Raw genomic sequence first — 21,481 nt, 5'->3', positions numbered from 1 at the left:
AGTTCATGAGTTATATAGTTATATATTTGTTAGGTTGAGAGCCCATATTTTCAAATTCCATAAGGCTATATATCATCTGCCAAAGGTCCACTTAACATTTTTATCAGTTAAGTTGTATAAGTTTTTTAATTAAAAAATAAAATAAAAATATTTTTTCAAATTATTTGAGGTAAATGTCGCAATAGATTATTATGTAGACCCGTTTAAGATATTTAACGAATTCAATATTATATATATATATATATATATCATACAATAATGTTATTAGTAGGGTATTTAAAACATTTTTTTTTTTGGATCAATGAGTAATTATTGGTTGATTGGTTTCAATTATTTGAAGATAGGAACAAAGGCCGACCCTATCTTTTTTGTTCCAATTATTTAGGAGCTCTTAGCAATCATATTACTAGACATGATTAAATAAATTGTACGCATACATAGCAGCAAAACGAAATAAAATAAAATGCAAATTAGATTTCATTATTCTATAACATCATATACTAATTTGTTGGAAATGAAATTCTCAATATATATAATCATCAATTTACAGTGTCCATTTGACTTTTTGATTTATTATTGGTATTTACTCAAGACACGAGCATGGGGAGATTTAGTTATAACCCGACATTTTGATTAGTAAGAAAACAATTTGATTACGAAAAATATTAAATTCAACATGAGCTTAGAAATTATTATCGTATAGGGTGGCCTTCTAAGGAAATCAAAATCGGAAAATTCTAGAAAAAATTCCTTGTATGCGTGTGGCTATTATGTGTAACAACACGACAACGGACCACTCGCATATAATTTATTGTATATATAATAAGGTATAACAATGTATACCATATGATAGTTTACGTGTCCACGTCTATGCAGGGGAATCATTATTGGTGTGAACTCCGATCGAAGATTCACACTTATTCATATAAATCAAAGACCGTCTCAAGATCCTCACATAAATAAAGGTATTTATTTATTTTTTACAAAAAAGTATATAATGCTAGACCCCTTCGTTATTTTTATATATATTATAATGGTGATTATCGCATACAATAAATTAATATGCGGCATTGTATAACTCTAAATTTGTGAAACTTCTTATTACGTTTTTTCCTCATGAGAATCGAATAGAAGGAGGTAAATAAAGTATCAATCTTGTATGAATATAAAGTAAGTCCAAAGAAAAAAATAATTTCTAAAAATTGTTTTATTTTTTTTTAATATCCAAATTTGATAATTTCTTTATGAAACTTTCATTTATTTAGATAACAAAATACAAAAAAAAATATGATTTATTATATCAAATACAAAGCTATGATTTTTTTTAAATGTTTTTTATTCGATTTTAATTTCCTATTCAGTTGAAAATTTTTGTTTTAAAATATTTTATACAAAACCTCTGCATCTGATATGAATTTGTATTCTTTTTTATCACCGATGATAAAAATTTTATTTATTTATATATCAATAATAATTTTTGTCGTTTATTGTAAAAATGGACGTGCCCATATAATTGGCACCAGTATCAGAAAATGACAGACTCAAAAATTCAGGAGGAAACAACAGCTGTTTGCAATTGGATTTTATTTTATTATTTATTGATGGGCAAATAATTGAACCCGCTATAGAAAAATACAATATATAGAGATTAAAAAAATAGAGATATTTCCTATAAATTCCCATAAAATTACAGAGTAAAATTGGAAATACGTGTATGAAATTGCAAATTGATTATAGATAAATAATAGGTCTTATGATGTTGACTAATTCCAACTCCAAACGTTTTCACCTCATAACACAAAAAAAAAAAAGCTAGTTGGCATTGATCTTGACATCTTTGTCATTTACATTGTTTTTTCTTCTGCCTAAATACCTTCTTGTTTTTTAACCGGGTTTCCTGGATCGATACCCAAACTAATGTCGGGGTCGGGAGTTAGCCACGTGATTTGAATTATACGTTTCTTCCCCAACTTGATGTTCGAACTCGGGACGGGACAGACGATTTGCTTCCCCGTTTCACCGGTTGCACTATCCGGGTTGGATCTAAATACCTTGTTTATTTATTTTTTTGGTTATAGATATTAAATTTAATGAGCTCGTAGTTATAATTAATCGTTCTTTTAAAAAAACGTACCATTTACCAATCTTTGTGAAATTTATTTGACTAAACTTGAGTTCTATACAACATCATGCTAAAAAAATTGTGGGTTTGTGTAATAATACGATAAAAAAATAACTCTAGTTCAGTTTTGTCAAGATTTGTAATATATATATGTGCGTGTGTATGTATATTGCATGAATAATATTCAATTGTATCATCTATTGAGCTAGGAATAAATTTATGAGGGCGCTATGTCTTCGACTACGAGAGGAAAGTTACATCCATGGACTTTGAACAAATAACGGTGGGTCTAACGCTAAACAAATAAACATATTTAATAAGTAGACCTCGACCATATTTATTTAATTTTAATCGTACATTACCCTCATTATTATTTATGTATTTTCTTCGAGAAACCTCATGGTTCCTTGAAATTGCCATCGTAAAAGGAAATTTAAAAAAAATAAAAATTGACCATTCTTCCATGTGAACATGAACATCTTAAAGATAGTGGCTATTTCATGGACATGACAATAACCTGCAAGCAACTCTAAATTAATTTTGCATATATAAATTTAGAATTTCATGTGGAAAAGATAAAAACTATTTATTATTTTTGGGACAGTGAAATCTGAATATAATATAAATATCTCCATAGAACTTCAATTCCTTCTAAATTTAATACAATATAATTTGTTGGCACTACCATCTTGTGTCCAAAATTTCAAAAAAAAAAAACATTTTATAACTTAGGAGGACTGTGATTGATATACACTAGAGGAGTTCATCAATAAACCCTAGGTTTGAGTAAGAAAGGGAACACCGGCGGCGAGAAAGACCGGCAAGATGATATCGGAAAATTCGCCGGAATATTCCTCATCGTCGGCGCCACGGCGTATTCTAGAAGCCCTTGTGGCTGTCGCCGGTGATCAAACGCCGGGTCGGAAAAGACCCTACTCCAGGCCTCTTTTTGGGCTTCATGGGCCTGTACGACTTGTTGGGCTTTCATATGTTAATGGGCTCCGATATTTTATATATATAATATATATTAGTATTTACGTAGGACACGAGGAATCAATATCTAGACCAAATCATCAGGAATATATATATATATATATATATACATGATTGTACATATGCACATGCATGTATATATTTATGGATATATAGAGTGTATATATATTTGTATATGATAAATTTTGATTACGTTAAAAAATTATCGTTTTCAATTAAAAAATAATACCATATTTTTCGATATGGTACCGCTCGAACTCGATAACTGTACTGAGACGCTCTCGCCGACTTGATACTCTGAGCCGTGTTCTTGGGACCCACCACACTTGCCACTGCCACGTGGAAACCCACATGCGGTTAAGCGAAAGTTATATGTGGACAGCTAACAAAGACCAAGAGTCAAAGCAACTGATTCTGGTTTCCTGTGTCGTGTTATTCTAGGAAGAGAGATTCGGCGATATCTGCCCTGCAATGGATGAGGATGATAAGACCAACCCATCTCAGATTCATAGGTTTCTCATCGTTTACGCCATGAAAGCCCTGTTTTTTTTCCCCCTGTAATCTCTGCTGTTTGTGATGATTCAAGCTTCTGTTTGTAGGTATAAGGTTTTGATTTACTGGTTTTCTCTCGAAATCTTTCAACATTTTCTATTATATTTTCAGTTCGAACGCGAAGTTACTCATGTGCTTATTTTGCGTCCACCAGGTGTTCGATGGTTTTCTCAAGTGTGTTTTTGGGGGAACGTTTTTGATGTTGGTATCAGAACTTTTGCGAAAAGTTAGAGATGAACCGTCATTTAGTTCACGCCCTGATATAGCCATCGATTTTGGAGTGTGAAAAATGAACCATGACCAGTTAGTGTGCTGGCACCGTTTTGGATTAGGTGCCACAGTATCTTCTAAACTTATGCAGTGTGTTTTCTATGCTATGATTTACATTGCCATGCGATTCATGAAGTTGTAATCTTTATATGTTTGAAAGAGTTTCTTTTTTTTAAATCATGCTTTGTCTGTGATGGTAAATAGAACGAAAACACTGACTTGGACAGTCTTAAGGCCTTGAGATTACATCTTTCTCTCACTCTGCATTCTGGTGCATGAACTCATGGTCACTACAACAACTGATCATCTACAGGCTGATTACTGTGGTACTTTGTGTCTTCAAGCGTCTTCTCACATTGATTTGAATTGAAGTTTTGTGATTTCTGCTCACACCATGTCTCAGATCTGTGAAGCTGAAAACTCAAGAATTTGCAATGTTGGATTCAGATATGAGTTGCATCTAGTTCTCGGCCCGTGTTATCTTATCCTCTTGTCTCCTTAGCAAGAACGTCATGCTTGCTTCTTTACTTTGGTATAGTTCTATCTAGTGGCAATTTATGGCTTTTAAAAACATGAGGTTTGCTTTCAGAGATATCAGCAATCCGGTAGTTGATGCGGGGTCTTCTGACTCAGGCAGGAAGAGGAAACTACTAGATGGTGTATTGGAACTTCCCCTGCCAAAACATGTTCGCCTTGAGCAAACTTCTATTGATGATCCCTGTTCTCCATTAGACAGGTTTCTCAGTAAATCACCAGAGACTACAGAATCAGATATGGCTATTGACCACAGCTTTTCTGGGGATTATGACTTTGCAGAATGCTCCAATTCCACATACGAATCTAAGATCGGTAAAACTTTGTCTGATGGAAGTTCTCCTTTTGAGGTCATATGTGATGACCTTGCTTCATCAAGCACTGACTGTATATCATCCAAAGATTATGGAAAAACCCAAGCGAGTCAAGACCTAAACCAGCTTGAGTTCCTTAGTTCTGAGTTTGCCATGGATGGTTTCGACCAGCTCCAGGATGAAGACGCAGATGCAGGATCTTACCTCCTCTCATCTCCAAGATTGAGTGACAGCTCCCAAGGTAATTGAAATCTGGAAAGACAACAACAATGATTAAATCTTTTTTTTTTTGAATCTTTTAGTGTTATTTGTTGCCATGGATGCTACAAGTGATTCAACGCTGGATGCAGATGCAGATACAAGGGAACCGACCATTGATCAAGAGTTCGAGCAATACTTCTCTTCGCTTATGATGTAGCAGCTACCACCACGATGGTTTGTAAATACTGGGATCCAAGAACAAGATGGTTGTATGTGCAGAACACGAGTTTGGTTTTTAAGACATTTGGATCCTGTAAACTTCCTGCCTCCTGCCTGTGATCTTCCTCTTTGTGTATTCCAAATCTTCCTACTTTGATCTGTAAATTATATGTTCTCTCTCTTTCTTCATGTCGGAGATAGTCACAAATCCTAAACGAACAATACAACACAGCAAAACAAAGAACAAAGAATGATTCCTTGTAAAAATCGAACCTTTTCTGTAACCCTCAATCGAACACCTTAAAAAGAGAAAAAGAGAGAAGCGAAGAACAAAGAAGCAAAATACCGGTGATGGATGATTCAATAGATTGACGAACACAACGAGAAAAACTGTAAGAAGCCTGAAAAAAGAATAGTACTTTTTTGAACAAATTCGAATGCAATACAAACCAAACAAAAAAAAAATCTGATATAGAAGTACCTAAACCCTGAGAAACATCTATATACAAACACTGTATAATACCCCCACCCCCAAACAGAGACCGACGAGACCAAACCCTAGAACCCTAAGCCCAAGCTTCTCGTCGAGGCTGCGCGTAGAACAAGCTCTCGAGATCCGGCGGCTGAAAAAACCCATTCCTCGGCGGATCTCGCTTCATCCCCACCATTGATTTCTTCCTCGGCGGCGGCGGACAAACCGACGCCGTAGGGATTCGATATTTTCTGCTTCTCGGCGTCGTGCACCCTTCCTCCACCATCTCCGCCCTCTCTACCGCCTCCATTGTCGGACCTTCTCCGTCGCTTGATCCGTTGGAATCAGGAATAAGAATCGTCGGAAGAAATTTTGCAGAGGAAAATTCGAAGATACAGAAGAGGCGGTTCGGGTTATATACATGTATAAAGCGGAGATTCCTATTTTTTTTTTAATTTTCAAAATTTTGAAAATCTGAAATTTTGGGAGGGAGAAAGGAACGTTCATGTTTCCTGGCGAAGCTTTTTTTGGGCGTGTTCGATATCTGATCGGACGGTGGAGGATCCTCGACAGCGGAGTGTGAGCTGGAAATGATGACGTGGCAGAAGTTTAATGGCTGACGATAATTTGTTATAATACGCGTGACCCCACCGTTACCGACGCTCCCACTCTTGCTCTATTATTGCCATTTTCATTTTTTAAATTCGCACATTGCGGCGACAACTTGCGCGACAAGTCGTTCAAATTTTGTAGCTCCTTTTCTTTTTGTCTTTGAGGCACAGTCTTAGTCTTCTTTCACTATGTGAAAAAGGAGATGAAATATTGACAGGCTACGATAAAAGTTGCATATTCATGTTTATTTGGTTCTCATACCTAATTTGAAGCCATATGGTAGTAAGTCAGGTATATAAAGTTTCTATAAAGATTTTACTTTGAAGATGACTGTTGCATCATATCTGAAAGGCCAAAATCAAACTACAGAAATCAGTTTTATCAAAATTGTAATGAAAGGGAAAATGAGAAGGCACAGTGTTCACAACTTTTTTCTATCATGAAAATGATTGTTCAAGGATCCATTTCATCGTTGATTTTTTCTGGTTATCTAATGGTGTATATGTTGTATTTGCAGCTAGAGAAGATATGATGAATTTGAGAGATGGCTTAGGAATTGGTGATGAAAGAGATGATGTGGTTGATATGGCCAATCGGTTCTATACTGTATGTTTAATGTACATAGTGTATAGAGATTAGTTTTGTAGGCGTTTTCAGTTGAGTTTTCCCCTCTCTGACTCAAAATGTATTTTCTACAGATTGCAGTTCATCGAAATTTCACAAAAGGACGTAAATCCGAGCAAGCATTCATAAACCAAATCGAACGGGTACGATATACTCTACTGATCCTTGAAAGTCAATTGATGACCGAGTACACAAGATAAAATCTATATAAAGTTAAAATCTGAAACTGCGGTTAGATTGGTATACACCTGGTTTAACCCAATAAGCAGAGTAGGACCGGTTCAATAGATTCTTGGTTTTTGGTTAACCATCCTTAAACCAGTCTAAAACCCGCTGATTCAGGAAGTGGCAACCAACGACCATGGATTCTGGCTAGGAGCGAGAGGACAAGGGTAAATACCCGGAAATCGGGTATCCATGGATTCGGATATTTACGCCCATCCCTATTTCGGCAACCCTTTTTTTCTTGGAAAAAAACCCTATGATCCCTGCTATTTTTACCCATACACTTCTGAACTGATATCCTCTGATCCTTTGTTCATCATCTTCTTCTTCTTCATCTTGGAGTGAAGATCATATAATGCAGAGTAAATGGCTTCGAACTGAGAGTGAGACTTGTCTCCAATGACAAAAACATGTGTCTGGTCCCCAATCTGAATCCAGCTACAACCAGGCTGTTTCTTCATCCCTTTCTCCTTCATCCTCAACCTCATTCCTGCAGCTTCTTTCCATTTCCCACACGAAGCGTATATATTAGACAGCAACATATATGTCCCTGCATCACCTTGCCCTGTCACTAGAACTCTCTGTTCCACTTCCTTTGCGATACCCGCTTCGCCATGAACGCTACACGCAGAAAGGAGAGCTCCCCATATGGAACCCGATGGCTTAATCCCTACCCGGTTGATGAACTCGAGCACATCTTTCAATCTACCTGCCCTTCCACAGAGATCGACTAAACATGTGATATGATCTTCTCTCAATTGTAGGGAACCGTCTTTCACTAGCTCCTCGAAAAAATTCATTCCTTTATCTACCAATCCGCTGTGGCTGCAAGCAGAGAGTAAGTTCAGATAGGTTACCTCGTTGGGTTTGAACCCGTTTTTTCTCATCTGATTATACAGCTCGATTGCTTCTTTCCCGTGCCCGTGGTGTGCATATGCAGCAATCATTCCGTTCCATGAGATTAAGTCCCTCTGGCTTGCCAACCCATCATCAAAAATTTTCCTGGCAACAATCAGTTCGCCGGTTTTTGAATACATGTTGATAAGAGCTGAGGTCACAAGTTCGTTCTTTTGGTGGACCGACTTAGAAATCACTTGGTGAATCTGCTGCCCTTCCACGAGCCCAGCCAAGTCGGTACACGCACTTAAAACGCTCAAGTAAGTTCCTACGTTAGGCTTAACCGATCCATCCCTTAACATTTTCGAGAAAACCTTCAATGCCTCTTCACTTTGTTTTTTCTCGACGTATCCCGTAATCATCGTGGTCCAAGAAATGACATTGCGCTCGGGCATTCGGTCAAACAAATTCCATGCCCGGTTTACTTCCTCATTCTGAATAAACCCTGTGATCATTGTATTCCATGAAGGCAGGTCCCTTTCGGGCATTACTTGAAAGAGCTCGTAAGCCTCTTCTAGCCTCTTGTTCCGTGTATAACCCGTGATCATCGCGTTCCAGGAAACAATGTTTCTTTCGGGCATACGATCAAAAACCCGCCTGGCTTCGTCGATTCTACCGTCATTTGCCAAACCGGAAACCACATTCGTCCACGAAATGACATCCCTTTTGGGCATTATTTCAAAAAGGTTCATCGCCTCTTCTGTTCTCCCACGTTGCACCAGCGCCGCAATCATGGTGTTCCATGAAACAGTGTTCCTTTCAGGCATTTTATCGAACAGTTCATATGCCTTATCAAGTCTTCCATTCTGTGCGTACCCATTGATCATAGTATTCCAAGAAACGATATTTTTCTCCGGCATTTCATGAAAAAGCATCTCGGCTTCCGGAAATCGCTTCAGTTTCAAGTATGCGTTGAGCATGGCGGTCCAAGTCACCACATTTTTCTTCGAATCAGCCCTATAGAACAGTTGTCTGGCCTCATCCATAAACCCTAATCGGATATACCCAGTGATCAAAGCCGACCATGCGATCACATCTCTGTCAGGCAATTCGTCGAACAGTTTGCGTGCTTCGCCGATCCTTCCTTCCTTGCTCAGCTTCGTGACCAGCCAGTTAGATCGCGCCACGTGCGAATTGGGTCTGTAGTCCTCTCTTCTGGGTGTCGGCGTTCCGGAATAGTCGAAACAGCGATTAGACCGTACGAGTTTAAGTCGTGTGGATCGGACATAGGTCGAGATGGGCACAAGCTGGGCTCTTGTGTAGAGATTCTTCAGCTCGGACGAGGCGCGAGATTGCATAGCCAATTCGCCAGAGTCCGACCCTTTATTCCCTCCCGATCTTCTGCGTACTAAAACGACAGTAATCTATGCAGATCAAAATGAACAGGAAGAAGACGACAGTAACATTCCTGAGATTCTAATCCAGTACTTCGATGATTTCGGATTTCGGACAAGGCGGAGTCTTACTTAAACTCTGTAGGCGTTTTCCTTTGCAAAGTTCTCGTAGTGTGTGTTTGCTCTGAGATAAGAAGACATACAAATGGGTGGAATTTACTTTACAAATTACAAATGAGAAAAATTTTCCCAGCAATTTTCTCGGGCAAGAAAATCTCCATGTTGAAGATTCAGTTCATTTTCCCGGCTAATCTCGCAAGAGCCGAGTACGTGCCGCAACAGCCACTCACCAAACCGAATACTATGATGGAAATGCATATCCCGATCTGAACCAGACAAAAATGGCCAAAAGAATCAAATGATTTTCCCGTTTAGAAATCAAAATCAGGGCACAGAGCTTACTTGCGCGTTACTCAATCTATGCTTGAGGATACTGAGATAACAGAGGCAAGGGAAGATAATTGCCTGCACAAAAAACACCAATTGTTACACCAAAGCGGCAACAATGGTTGCACATATACATACATACATACATACATACATACATACATACATACATACATATATATATATGTGTGGACTTACTACAAGCATTGCGAGAAATGATCCGACCAAAGCGGCGACGATGGCTGCAGTCACAGCAGATAAAAAAAGGGTAGGGGTTAATCACAAGTTGTGAGACAGGTTTCTTGCGAAGGAAGATAGAAGAAGAGAGGTTTAAGATCAATTACCAAAGAAAGGAACGGTAAGAGCGACAACTAAAGTGGAGACGACTAAGGTTGTTCTGAAGAGCATAGAGACGCCGTCGGATCTCATCCTGGCCAATGGCATGAGCTCTTCTAAGCTCAGCACTATCGGAGTTATCGTCAACGCGTATTTCGTCATCGGTGTTATAACCTGAAAAAACGTATTAATGGAATCTAACATATTTGACATCTACCCAAATTTGTATAGTTACGAGGGCGCAAAGGGTTTGTGCCGCCCCCAATTCGAAATTCAATTTGAGAAGGGATCATATCATCCAAATCATATGGTTTATCCCTGCTTTCGGGATTAGTTTGGACCTTGATTCATGATACCTGAATTAAAAAAAAAAACATATTATCCGAGATCTCAGGTATTCATTCATCCACGCGACGAATATTGTATATCGACGGGACGAGTACGAGTGAACACGGGTCGGGTATCTACGATCTTTAGAGTACGCGAATCCGAATTCGAATCTAAATATTTGGATTCCGAATTATATTATCTGCCAGATAACTTTCAGATACCTACACTGCAACACCCGAGTCCTCACCGCATCCTTAGGGTGTCCGAAGTTCAACTACCTGATCCTCATCAGGATGAGATCGGGTAATCTAAGTCGAGAAACTCGAGGAGACGAGGCCAAAATCGAGAACCCCGGAAAATTTGGATATCTGACTCATGTTCACCCCTAATAATTAGTTATACTGCGAGTCATTGTCCAACGAGTTCATCGGGATATCTTACCGCTGTCCAAACTGCGAGTTTAGATGACACAAACTGGCTAGGCATGTTCAATGTGAACTGAGATTGAATCGCCTCTCCAAACATTGAATATCCGCAGATCGCCACTGCTATGTACAAGAACGTGCAGAAAGTGAAGCTGCAGAAATAGAAAGAGAGAATGACAAAAAAAATCCATCCATTAGCCTTTCTTGCGTTACAAGTTACTGAAGCTTTTGTCCATAAACAAAACTAGGGCAAAGAAGAGTAATGTTATCTCACCTGGTGACAAGCACAAGGGGAAACTTTGAAGTCTCTCTCATGGAAGAGTAGATGTTGGGAAGCACAGAGTGACCGGAAAACCCGAACCCGAAAATTCCGATAGCGACGGGTAAGTTACCGAGATTCAGAGCCTCTCCGCCCGTGTGAAACCCGACTCCATCCACCACTCCGACCCAAACGAGGCAGAGAGCAAGCAAAATGGAAGATAACACTCCTCCAACTGATCGAAACAGAACAGAAAATTAATGATTCAAAAGGCTTAAGCTTAGATTACAAGAGACATTGATGAAAATGGGGAAAGATTCTGGTAATGAAACCTGAGAGGTATGACAGTAAGCTAAGGTCTCTAAGCCACACTGTCGGAAGGACAATCAGAGTGGTTAAGACAGCAAAGATCTGCTTAGAATCAAGAAATACTCCGAGGATGGTGAAAGAAGTGTCCGGGAAAAGGCCTGACAAGTTATCGCTCATCATGATAATGTATTCCACACAAGCTGCCTATCGAACAAGGAACAATCTCAGCAATAACAGAAAAAAAAAATCAGAAATTTCAGTAGATGGGCATGTATACTTACATAGAGCTCCACGTACAGAAGTGTCTGCAGTTTCAAGATCAGAAGTAGATTTCAGAAACTAGAACTCTGAAAACGTTGAGGAGAAAGCTCCATTTTATTGAAATCTTACCGAGATGATGAAGCGGCCGGCGATGCCAAAGGCGGCCTGGCCGATGTCGGGGTAAGTGTGGAGGCCGGGAGAACTTTCCAGACATCTTTTCAGGAGAATTCCGGTGTAACAAGTGATGATACCGAAGAACAAGAGTATGAACATTCCCAGCCACCCGCCTTCTTTGACAGCGTAAGGCATTGTCAGTAAACCAACTCCACACAGAACATTGATTCCTGAAACAGTGATGCCAATTGCCATGAAACATTGTCTGAATAGAAACAAAAAAAAACCGTTAGAGCATATGATCTGAGGGTTCTGATAGATATAGTTTCATCGTATGATTTCTTCGATCGTCTTTACCAACTCCAAATCCATCTCCAGACATTTTTTTTGGATAACCAGATAGAATAATCTCGGGATTGAGACTAGCCATGTGATTTTGAATATACGCCACATCTCCAAACTTGAAACTCGAATTCGGGACGGGACAAACGTTTTGTACCATTGTTTCACCAGTTGAACTATCTTAGTTTGGGTCCATCTCCGGACATTAACTACAAAAGATAACATGTATTACCATTGAGAACGGATTGAGAGAATGAGCAGAGGTTCGCTGCTGGTAATGGAAGATCGGTGACAGAGAGTTTGAGCTGAGAATATGGAAATGGTGGTTTGTCTTGTAATACTGCAGACGTTGGAACCTCGTCTTTAATGGAGGGTGATTGAGAAAGAAGGGGTTTGCTTGCGGAAGAAGAAAATGACCCGAGAGTCGAACTTTGACGCCTCTTGAGGAAAGACGAGATCGAACTGCTTTGAGGCAGGAAACTCACCGCAGGTGGCGTCATTCCGGTGAGCAGATCCATAGATTGTCTGAAAATTACAGAAAAGGGAAAACCCTAAACTGAAATCAATCATTAAAGATAATGTCATACAATTCAAGAACACATGACCTAAATCAAAATCCACCCTTAATCATCTCCCCCGACGTTCCAGATTCCGATCAAATGATTCTGTGACAAGATGAATCCGAAGAAGAATCGACATACCGATAGCTCTGAGGCCAAGGAGCGGGATTGTTATCGGATTGGTTTCGCGAAACCGGCGAAGTGGAATCGGAGTTTTCGCAGTGACCGTCGTCGTCGTCGGAACAAGCGAGCTCGGCCTGGTTTTCCTCGTCATCTGTAAGAAACGAATGATCCCTGTCGTGTCCGAATTCGTCGTCTAGCTTCATCTTCCTCCCGTCTTCGATCTCAAATCTCCAATCACTTTTCTAAAGAATGTGTTTGTTTTCCCAGATTTTCCGATTCTTGTTTCTGTTCTTAGATAAGAAACCCTCTGGAAACAGAGGAAGCCACAACGGTTTTAAGACAGAACAGGAAAATGTGAAGGGAATAGAAAAATTGCATAGGAAGACTCAAGAAAGAGACGCGAGTTATTCGGAGAACGGGAAGATCTTGTTTGTTTCATTTACGTCTGACACGTGGCATCTCGTCAGCGAGTGAAAGAGTACTTACTAAATGTAGCATTTTAATAATTTATATTACGGGATAATAGTAATACTACTCAGACATACATAGATGATTTATTAAGCTAAGCATAATTCGGTTCGGTATTACAAAACCCGGTTTAGAAATGCCGGTTAAGGGCATCGACCTTACAAAAGGGAGGCTTTCTCGGGAGAGAAACCGCGAGAAAAAAAAAACTTTCTCGGCAACCAATCAGGTCAATTCGCCGATTAATCTCGCGACGGCTGAGTAAGTGCCGCAGCAACCGGCGACCAAACCGAATATTATGATGAGAATGCATATCCCAACCTGAAACAGAAAGCGATTCAAGGACACATATGAGAAACCAAATCAATCGAGAACACAGATTAGGGCACAGAGACAAGACACAGAGAACTGTTCTTACTTGCGTGTTACTCAATCTACCCTTGAGGATACTGAGATAACACATGCATGGGAAGATAAGTGCCTGCAGAAATGTTTTGATGAGGCATTGGAGAAGAAAAAAACCCTAATGAGATCGTTTCTTTCGTTTTCATCTTATTACTTTAAAAAAGGATTTCTAGACGGAATCTTCGAAGAAATATGAAGCGAGGAACTCAGATTCAGAAACTTACAACAAGAACGGCGAGAAAAGATCCCATCAAAGCTCCCACGATCGCTGTCATTACCAAAAAAAAAAAAAACAGGTTTTGGTCGCATCGTGATTGTAATAAGGCATGTTTTTCTTGGGCAGGAATCAAGAAGAAGAAGAGAAGATGTGTAATCATTACCGAAGAAGGGAACAGCAAGGGCCACAACAAGAGTAGAGATGACCAAGATTGTCCTGAGAAGAATCGATGAACCGTACGGTTTCATCTTGGAGGATGGCATCAGTTCTTCCAAGCTCAGCACCACCGGAGTGATCGTTAGCGCGTATTTTGTCATCGGTGTCACGACCTGATTATACGCATGATGAACAAAGAAAAAACCGTATATACGGATGCATATATATACACACATACACAAATATATATATCGCTGAGCTTTACAGAATCTTACCGCCGTCCAAACGGCGATCCTAGACGTAAGAAACTGTTTAGGCATATTCAGAGTAAACTGCGATTGAATCGCGTCGCCAAACATTGTGTAGCCGCAGATCGCTACACCGATGTACAAGAACGTGCAGAAACCGAAGCTGCAGAAAGAACAACATGCTTCAGAAGATGAATGGAAGAGTGAGATATACATAGATCCGTTACTGTTTCTTGCTACACAAGAAAAGAAAAACTCTTGAGAAGAAGACTGAATCACCATATCACGAGAACCAGAGGAAACTTGGAGGGCTCTTTCATGGAAGAGTAGAGGTTTGGGAATACAGAATGACCCGCAAACCCTAACCCGAATATTCCGACAGAGACAGGTAAGTTTGTGAGGTCCAGAGCTTGTCCGGTGAGGTGAAACCCGACCCCATCGACCGACCCGTTCCAGAGGAGGCAAAGTGCCAGCAAGATCGAAGATAACACGCCTCCGACTAAGAAAACAACACACGATTCTTATACAGATATCATGTACGAGAACTGATAAAATGGTAAACTATGGTTTGGTTACAAGAAAAAAACTGAAAGGACAAAGAAAGAACCGATCTAGTTAAAGTAGAACCTGAGAGGTAGGAGAGTAAGCTAAGGTCTCTGAGCCAAACTGTCGGGAGAACGATGACAGTAGTTGCGACAGCGAAAATCTGTGAAGAATCAAGAGATAATCCAGAGATCCTCAAGGAAGTGTTTGGGAAAAGACCCGACAAGTTATCGCTCATCATGATTATGTATTCCACGCATGATGCCTTAATGAACAAAGAAACTGTGTCAGTAGCAAAGGTGCACATAGAAATTTGCAATCTTTTTGTGAAATACTGGAGACTTACGTATAACTCCAGGTACAGAAGTATCTGCAACAATTTTTGAAACAGATGCGGAGTTCAGTCCTCAGTGTCGGAAATCGGAAACATGATGATGATGATGATGATGATGACGACATCTGAATCTAAGATAAAATGGTATGGTGATCGGAAAACTTACAGAGATTATAACACGACCGGTCATGCCAAATGCAGCGTGGCCGATATCAGGGTAGGTGGTAAGACCAGGAGAACTTTCAGCACATCTCTTCAAGAGGATACCTGTATAGCAAGTGATTATACCGAAAAGCAAAAGAACGAAAAGTCCGATCCAACCCCCTTCTTTGAGGGCATAAGGCATAGTCAGCAACGCCAGTCCACACAGAACATTGACTCCTGCAATAATCAAGAGAAGGAGATTGAAGAACGAAGAAGAAGAAGAAGCTGATAGAGAGAAGTTTCAGAGCAACAAGAAACTGAAATCCAGATGCGACTGATGACACCGGTTATAGGTATATTACCGTTGAGGACGGATTGTGAGAACGAGCAACGGTTTTCTGGTGGAAACGGGTGATCGGCGATGGATAACTCGAGCTGAGAAGAGATGAATTCTATGGCAGATATCAGAGCTGAGGTTCGGATTTCTTCTTTGCCGTGAATGGATTGGGAGATAAGTGGCTTGCTTGCTGAAGAAGAAAACGAATCTTGACATGAATTCTGACGCCTCTTGCAGAAAGAAGAATCCGCATTGCTAGATAGTGTCCGAGAGCCGCTTCGAGGAATGAAACTGACGGTAGGAGGTGTCACTCCCGTTAACATGTCCATAGATCGTCTGAATTGCCCAAAAAGGATAGAATCTAAGTCACTGTGTGGTTTAAAGTCTAAAGGGCACTGAACATTTGTTCATACACATCTCTAAATTCTATCCAAGAAACCTACAGATCCAAATTCAGAAATCTGCAGATCTAAACAGATCAAGATTAATGAACAAGAATGAGATACTGACAAGATTTGACTGTCTGAAAACTCTGTCATAGAATCCAGAATCTCCGAGAGAATGAGTGGAAACTGAAACAATATGAAGAGATAGAGTTTCAAATTACCGATAACTCCGAGGCCATGGAGAGGGACTGTCATCGGAGTGGTTTCTGGATAATGGAGACGACGAGCGGTAGTTTCCATCGTCGTCTTCGTCGTCAGAAGAAGCCAGTGATGATTGTTTTTCCTCGTCATCTGTCAGAAACGAACTATCTCTGTCTTGCCCTAATTCTTCGTCCATCTTCATCCTCGTTTCTTGGTCAATCTCAAGACTCGAAAATGAAGTATATCTTTATGAGAAAAAAACCCTAATGGAAGCAAACTATGAAGACATAACAGGCAATGTTTTTCGGACAAAACACACGAAAACGAGAGAGAGAGAGAGAGAGAGAGGAAACAGATTTCTCTTCGCCAACAATTGTTTGTGTGAGTTAACAAAAAAAAAAAAAACAAATGTTTGTGTGTGGTAGTAGTGCTCTGCTTCTATGTCCGATTTGTTTTTTCTTTAATAAACCCTTCGCCCTCACGATTTGCGGTCACGTCGATGTCGTTAGATTTGTATTATGATATTTTTCGTAATAAAAAATTAAAACATAAAATATTTCAATATCCTGGAATTGAAGTATCGTTCACATGTCAAAGATGTTAGGAAGATGTCTAGTTCCACTTCCACATGTTCCTATTTTTTTTTTTAAATAGAACCTGAAGTCTCGCCGACACGGCAGCTTGGGCTAATAAAAAAATATCAAGAACGTTTCTAGCGTTACAACTATAAATTTCTCGCAATAAATTTCCCACCACATGATATATATATATATATCTATACTTATACACATATACATATATGTATATACACGTGGGTGGCTGTTTGTAATACATTACAGAGAGAAATGGATTCTTTTTCTTTGACAAAAAAAAATGGATTCTTTTTCATTTACAATATTATATAGTCTACGCTTTCCATTAGAATAACCAATAATATGTTTTCACATTTTCGTGTGTATATGCGTATTGTTGCTGTAGTTAGCAGAAACCGGGTAGCCAGCTTTGTGATGAAGCCCATTTATCAACAATTACATGTAACGTAATACACACGTGCACGTGCAAGCATAAGCATAAGCATAAGCATTAGCATAAGCATAAGCATAAGCATTAGCATAAGCATAAGCATAACCCATATATAAGAGGGAAGCATGAACTGGTTCGGTTTGCTTAAAACGAACCGGTCTTCTGCCGGTTATATATCAGGAAATTTCTCATGAAAACAAGAAAGAACAAAAAACAGTTGCTCATGGCGTATCTACAGATCAAAGATCTTAAATTTACATGGTTCGTGTTTAGGGGAGATGTTGTACACAGATCATATATTATATGAATAATATTAAATGTAATAAAAAGATTTTTATTTGTCGATCTGGTTAAGCTTGCCGAGTCCATTGCAGTTGGCGCAAACGATCTGGGCTTGATCCTTCCGTGCTGCGTTCGCCCTCAAAGACGACCCCGATTTCCTCACGAATCCCGCCCCGTCGCATTCCGGACACCTATCGATCGAGACGAATTTTATATGATCGGTAAATAAATGTATAATAAAATTGAATCTATAATCATAAGCAAATTAAACCAATCATACCCTTACAATGTGTCCGCCCACAAACACGTTTTTAAATCAGTAACATTTATACTTTGCAAGTGCAAACTGAAGATGTTACGAAGCATCTATGAGCTAATCGCCCCACCATGTGAATCGGTTTAGTGGGCATCAAACCGGTTCGAACCGGATCTAATCCAATCAAACAAGCCGAACCGGAACAGAAACAAGAACAGCACTAGATGTATCAACAATGAAAGCCAAGGAGACCTAACAAGGAAAAAGCAGATAACAATGGGAAAGGTGGGTACGTACGTGTCGGAACGCTTGAAGATGATCGGAAAAGCGGTACCGATAAGGGCTACAGCGACGGCTCCGGCGATCAAGTAGGTGGTTCCGTCGGCGGAGACATCTCCGACGGCGGAGACCACGGCGGAGGACGCTCTCTTCTTGAAAATCAAACTCCTCGGTTGCAGAGAAACTCCGGTCGATTGCTTCAGTGAATTCGCGGACAGGAACAGCGTCGTCTGCAGAGCCGGTGATGTCGCCATATCTGTCGCTGGAAAGAAGAAGACACTTTTTAGGGTTTTGGTGGGGGAGAAATGGGAGAGTGAGATTCTTCTATTCGAGCATGGGAAATATGCTTTATAAGCTTCCAGAATTCAGAATCTAGTTGCTGACTCATGTGGATAACGCTTGATTGATCTGAACTCAGTTAGATTTCTTGATGTTTTCTGTGGATAAGATGGGTCCCATCGGGATGAGTTGTGAAGCCCAAAGAGAAAAGATATTGGGCCTATATTGGGCCTGGAAGGCCCAACATATCAGTAGATGAGACACGTCATCGTCTCGTTCGTCCTTTGAAAGGTCGACGAGGTTTAGAATGTTGCAGGGTCTTCTAGAACCTTCGTCACTAGAATAGAGAGAGTCTTGGAAAGACAAAATACGCGACGCCGTTTCTTTAGGCTTCTTTTTGTTTTCCTTGCAAAAGAGCTTCTTTCAATGGCGAAAGACGGACCCAACTGGGATGGACTGCTTAAATGGAGTCTCTCTCACGCCGACGGTACTCGACCTACTCGCCAGTTGAGGTTCGAATTTCATTTTGGTTTAGATTGATTCCGTCGTTATTTTCTATGATCTCGTTAGTTTTCAGAATTGGATTGGATGATTGATTGATTTTGTGGAAACTGCGTGGCGTTGAATCATTTGCGTATGAATAACTGATTCATGGAACATAATTCGAATTTAGTTCCGTCTCAGGTTGGGGTTTTTTGTTTTTTCCTCAGTCTGCGCAGTTTATGGGTTTAATCAGATTGGATTTGAGCGAAAGTTCTGTAATTGATGACATGTGCTTATTCCATTCATTCGGATATGACCTTGATGTTCTCTTGGAGAGTTACATCGAGCATAGAACATGTTTTAGTCTTTACCACGAGTCCTTTCAGCTCGAATTCATTAGAACAAATCGGTAGCTTTTCTGATTGTAACTTACAAAGTAGAAGTTGTTTGTCCGCATCATGCATCTTAGTCCACATGATAGATGTTGATGTTGAGAAGCTCAAGAAAGTGGCAAAAATTTTGATCCCCAGCTTTTGAAGGCTCGTTTTCTGTGAGTGAATCTGATGTTAAAACTTGTACTATTGGGTCTGTGTCTGTTGATAGATCTTTTTTGTTCCGGGTTTTTGTTGTGGTGGATGGTTTGATCCATTAAATTATGTGTTGAGACAGTGAGGAGGATCGAAAATGGTTTACGGAGGCTATGCAGTCACAGACTGTTGATGTGGTCAAGCGGATGAAGGAGATTACGCAGGTTATGCAGACACCTGAACAAGTTTTGGAGGCTCAGGGAGTAACACCTGAAGATATCGAAGGTACTTCTCTTTGCCCGAAACAAAATCTCGTGTGTTCTTTTCCAGTTTGGGTATGAATATTTTATGTCAGTTTTTCCTATCTTTTTGGTCGTTAATTGAGTTTAATACTGTGGTAGATATGCTGGATGAGCTGCAAGAACACGTTGAGTCTATCGATATGGCTAATGGTAAAACCCTTTAGTGCTTTCAACCTCGATTTTCTGTTTCTCTTCTTCATCTTTCGATTTGAGCGTATGTTCTTCTATGAATGTGTTGCAGATCTCCACTCTATTGGAGGCTTGATCCCTCTTCTTGGCTACTTGAAAAACTCCCATTCTAATATCCGCGCAAAAGCTGCAGATGTTGTTAGTACAATCGTTCAAAACAACCCCAGGAGTCAGCAACTGGTTATGGAGGCCAACGGTTTAGAGTCATTGCTCTCAAACTTTACTTCAGATCCAGACATGCATACTCGAACACAAGCTCTTGGTGCAATATCATGTAAGACTTTTTTGGATTATATTACATTTGTACTCTTGCCCCTTCCGTTATGTTGCTTCGACGTCTCTGACCCTGCAACTCGTTTTGGCTTTCAGCTTTGATTCGACACAACAAACCCGGGGTCACAGCTTTCAAACTCGCAAATGGGTATGCTGGCCTAAGAGATGCTTTAGCATCTGATAGTGTAAGATTTCAAAGGTAATCCACAACCACTTCCATTCTGACTGCATCTTTCTGCATTTCCGTTCCACTGAATCTGGAAAGAAGAGAGAAACATTCTCCTCTGTTGCATAACTTTCTGTATGCATAATCACTCTTGTTAATGGCTGCCATTAAAACTGCTTTTCCTCTATGATTTCAGGAAAGCTCTGAACTTGCTCCATTATCTCCAACACGAGAACGACACAGACTGCAACATCGCGAGTGAACTTGGATTTCCCCATGTAATGATGCATCTGGCCTCAAGTGAAGATGCTGATATCAGAGAAGCCGCACTAAGAGGACTTCTCGAGCTAGCCAAGGACAGAAATGATGGTAGTGGCTGTAGCATAGAGAAAGACGATGAGAAGTTGAGGCAGATTCTGGAAGAACGGGTGAAAGGCATAAGCTTGATGTCACCCGAGGATCTCGGGGCAGCCAAGGAAGAGAGACAGCTTGTGGATTCACTATGGAACACATGCTACAATGAACCGTCTTCTCTCAGAGAGAAAGGTCTTCTTGTTCTTCCCGGTGAAGAGGAACCACCGCCTGATGTGGCCAGCAAACACTTCGAGCCTCCTCTCAGAGCTTTTGCTGCAAATCGGAATGCATCTGAGAAGGAGGAACCTCCTAAATTACTCGGACCCGCTCCTTCGACTGGGACAGGCCATGGATCAGACAACCCTAGTTAAGAATTTCCTGTACCAGATTCAATCTCTCCACAGTTTCCTCGCAGGTTGTTTTTATGTGTTTGTCGGATCTGCAGTCAATGAATCTCTGAATTTTTATTGATGGGGTTACTTCAAATCCCAAGTTCCCTCCATGTTTGATCTTCAACGGAGAATCTGAAAAAAAAAATACAGAGACGGATGCACAAAAACAGGGTACACACAATTGCAAAAATACCCTTAAATGTCGATTTCACTTACAGCCTATACCCTCGCACAGTAACAAAAAAACGGCAACATCAAATATACCCTTATAAATGTAGAATCCCTATAATACCCTTCTTTTATTTATATAATATTATAATATACTAAAATAAATAAAATATAGATCTACTTTTTACTCATTTTCT

The 21,481-nt window shown here is 40.0% G+C and overlaps 7 protein-coding genes across 15 annotated transcripts; 2 read left to right on the top strand and 5 right to left on the bottom strand.

The window, feature by feature from the left end:
- The first annotated feature begins 3,313 nt into the window (after positions 1–3,313).
- LOC104816263 (protein FAR-RED-ELONGATED HYPOCOTYL 1-LIKE-like) lies at positions 3,314–5,394 on the top strand. 8 transcript variants are annotated; one of them, XR_772266.2, is made up of 4 exons: positions 3,314–3,714; positions 3,822–4,469; positions 4,571–5,026; positions 5,136–5,394. XR_772266.2 is itself a non-coding variant. In XM_010544986.2 (3 exons), exons 1-3 carry the CDS (start codon positions 3,587–3,589, stop codon positions 5,201–5,203), a joined length of 603 nt encoding a protein of 200 aa, XP_010543288.1. In that variant the 5' UTR covers positions 3,326–3,586; the 3' UTR covers positions 5,204–5,394. The 8 variants fall into 8 exon arrangements, 7 of the variants coding, with proteins under 7 accessions (XP_010543288.1, XP_010543293.1, XP_010543292.1 ...); XM_010544986.2 differs by lacking the exon at positions 3,822–4,469 and having other exon boundaries at positions 3,326–3,627; positions 4,527–5,026; positions 5,142–5,394; XM_010544991.2 differs by lacking the exon at positions 3,822–4,469 and having other exon boundaries at positions 3,332–3,627.
- A 145-nt stretch (positions 5,395–5,539) lies between these two features.
- Positions 5,540–6,150, bottom strand: LOC109116790. The gene has a single exon (XM_019202830.1). The coding sequence runs from the start codon at positions 5,985–5,987 to the stop codon at positions 5,772–5,774; it is 216 nt and encodes a 71-aa protein (XP_019058375.1). The 5' UTR covers positions 5,988–6,150; the 3' UTR covers positions 5,540–5,771.
- An 879-nt stretch (positions 6,151–7,029) lies between these two features.
- On the bottom strand, positions 7,030–9,358 carry LOC104816262 (pentatricopeptide repeat-containing protein At2g35030, mitochondrial). The gene has a single exon (XM_010544984.1). It carries the CDS (start codon positions 9,331–9,333, stop codon positions 7,411–7,413), a length of 1,923 nt encoding a protein of 640 aa, XP_010543286.1. The 5' UTR covers positions 9,334–9,358; the 3' UTR covers positions 7,030–7,410.
- An 89-nt stretch (positions 9,359–9,447) lies between these two features.
- On the bottom strand, positions 9,448–13,208 carry LOC104816261 (vacuolar amino acid transporter 1-like). The gene is made up of 11 exons (XM_010544982.1): positions 12,894–13,208; positions 12,425–12,717; positions 11,866–12,080; positions 11,757–11,780; positions 11,499–11,679; positions 11,182–11,401; positions 10,924–11,059; positions 10,161–10,326; positions 10,015–10,058; positions 9,832–9,894; positions 9,448–9,755 (listed from the first exon to the last, which is right to left on the bottom strand). Exons 1-11 carry the CDS (start codon positions 13,076–13,078, stop codon positions 9,660–9,662), a joined length of 1,623 nt encoding a protein of 540 aa, XP_010543284.1. The 5' UTR covers positions 13,079–13,208; the 3' UTR covers positions 9,448–9,659.
- A 196-nt stretch (positions 13,209–13,404) lies between these two features.
- LOC104816260 (vacuolar amino acid transporter 1-like) lies at positions 13,405–16,720 on the bottom strand. 2 transcript variants are annotated; one of them, XM_010544981.2, is made up of 11 exons: positions 16,332–16,720; positions 15,750–16,060; positions 15,410–15,624; positions 15,256–15,279; positions 14,994–15,072; positions 14,646–14,865; positions 14,394–14,529; positions 14,126–14,291; positions 13,970–14,013; positions 13,759–13,821; positions 13,405–13,661 (listed from the first exon to the last, which is right to left on the bottom strand). In XM_010544981.2, exons 1-11 carry the CDS (start codon positions 16,511–16,513, stop codon positions 13,566–13,568), a joined length of 1,536 nt encoding a protein of 511 aa, XP_010543283.1. In that variant the 5' UTR covers positions 16,514–16,720; the 3' UTR covers positions 13,405–13,565. The 2 variants fall into 2 exon arrangements, with proteins under 2 accessions (XP_010543283.1, XP_010543282.1); XM_010544980.2 differs by having other exon boundaries at positions 14,994–15,174; positions 16,332–16,718.
- Positions 16,721–17,447: 727 nt separating this feature from the next.
- Positions 17,448–18,486, bottom strand: LOC104816258. The gene is made up of 2 exons (XM_010544979.1): positions 18,170–18,486; positions 17,448–17,807 (listed from the first exon to the last, which is right to left on the bottom strand). The coding sequence occupies exons 1-2, from the start codon at positions 18,403–18,405 to the stop codon at positions 17,669–17,671; spliced, it is 375 nt and encodes a 124-aa protein (XP_010543281.1). The 5' UTR covers positions 18,406–18,486; the 3' UTR covers positions 17,448–17,668.
- Positions 18,487–18,745: 259 nt separating this feature from the next.
- Positions 18,746–21,226, top strand: LOC104816257 (hsp70 nucleotide exchange factor fes1-like). The gene is made up of 6 exons (XM_010544978.2): positions 18,746–18,942; positions 19,583–19,725; positions 19,842–19,892; positions 19,984–20,205; positions 20,301–20,403; positions 20,567–21,226. Exons 1-6 carry the CDS (start codon positions 18,857–18,859, stop codon positions 21,093–21,095), a joined length of 1,134 nt encoding a protein of 377 aa, XP_010543280.1. The 5' UTR covers positions 18,746–18,856; the 3' UTR covers positions 21,096–21,226.
- The last annotated feature ends 255 nt before the right edge of the window (positions 21,227–21,481 follow it).

This window comes from Tarenaya hassleriana, unplaced genomic scaffold (genome assembly GCF_000463585.1).
Source record: "Tarenaya hassleriana unplaced genomic scaffold, ASM46358v1 Cleome25, whole genome shotgun sequence".
In the NCBI taxonomy this organism is placed as follows: domain Eukaryota; kingdom Viridiplantae; phylum Streptophyta; class Magnoliopsida; order Brassicales; family Cleomaceae; genus Tarenaya; species Tarenaya hassleriana.
This window is presented reverse-complemented; position numbering and strand designations above follow the sequence as displayed.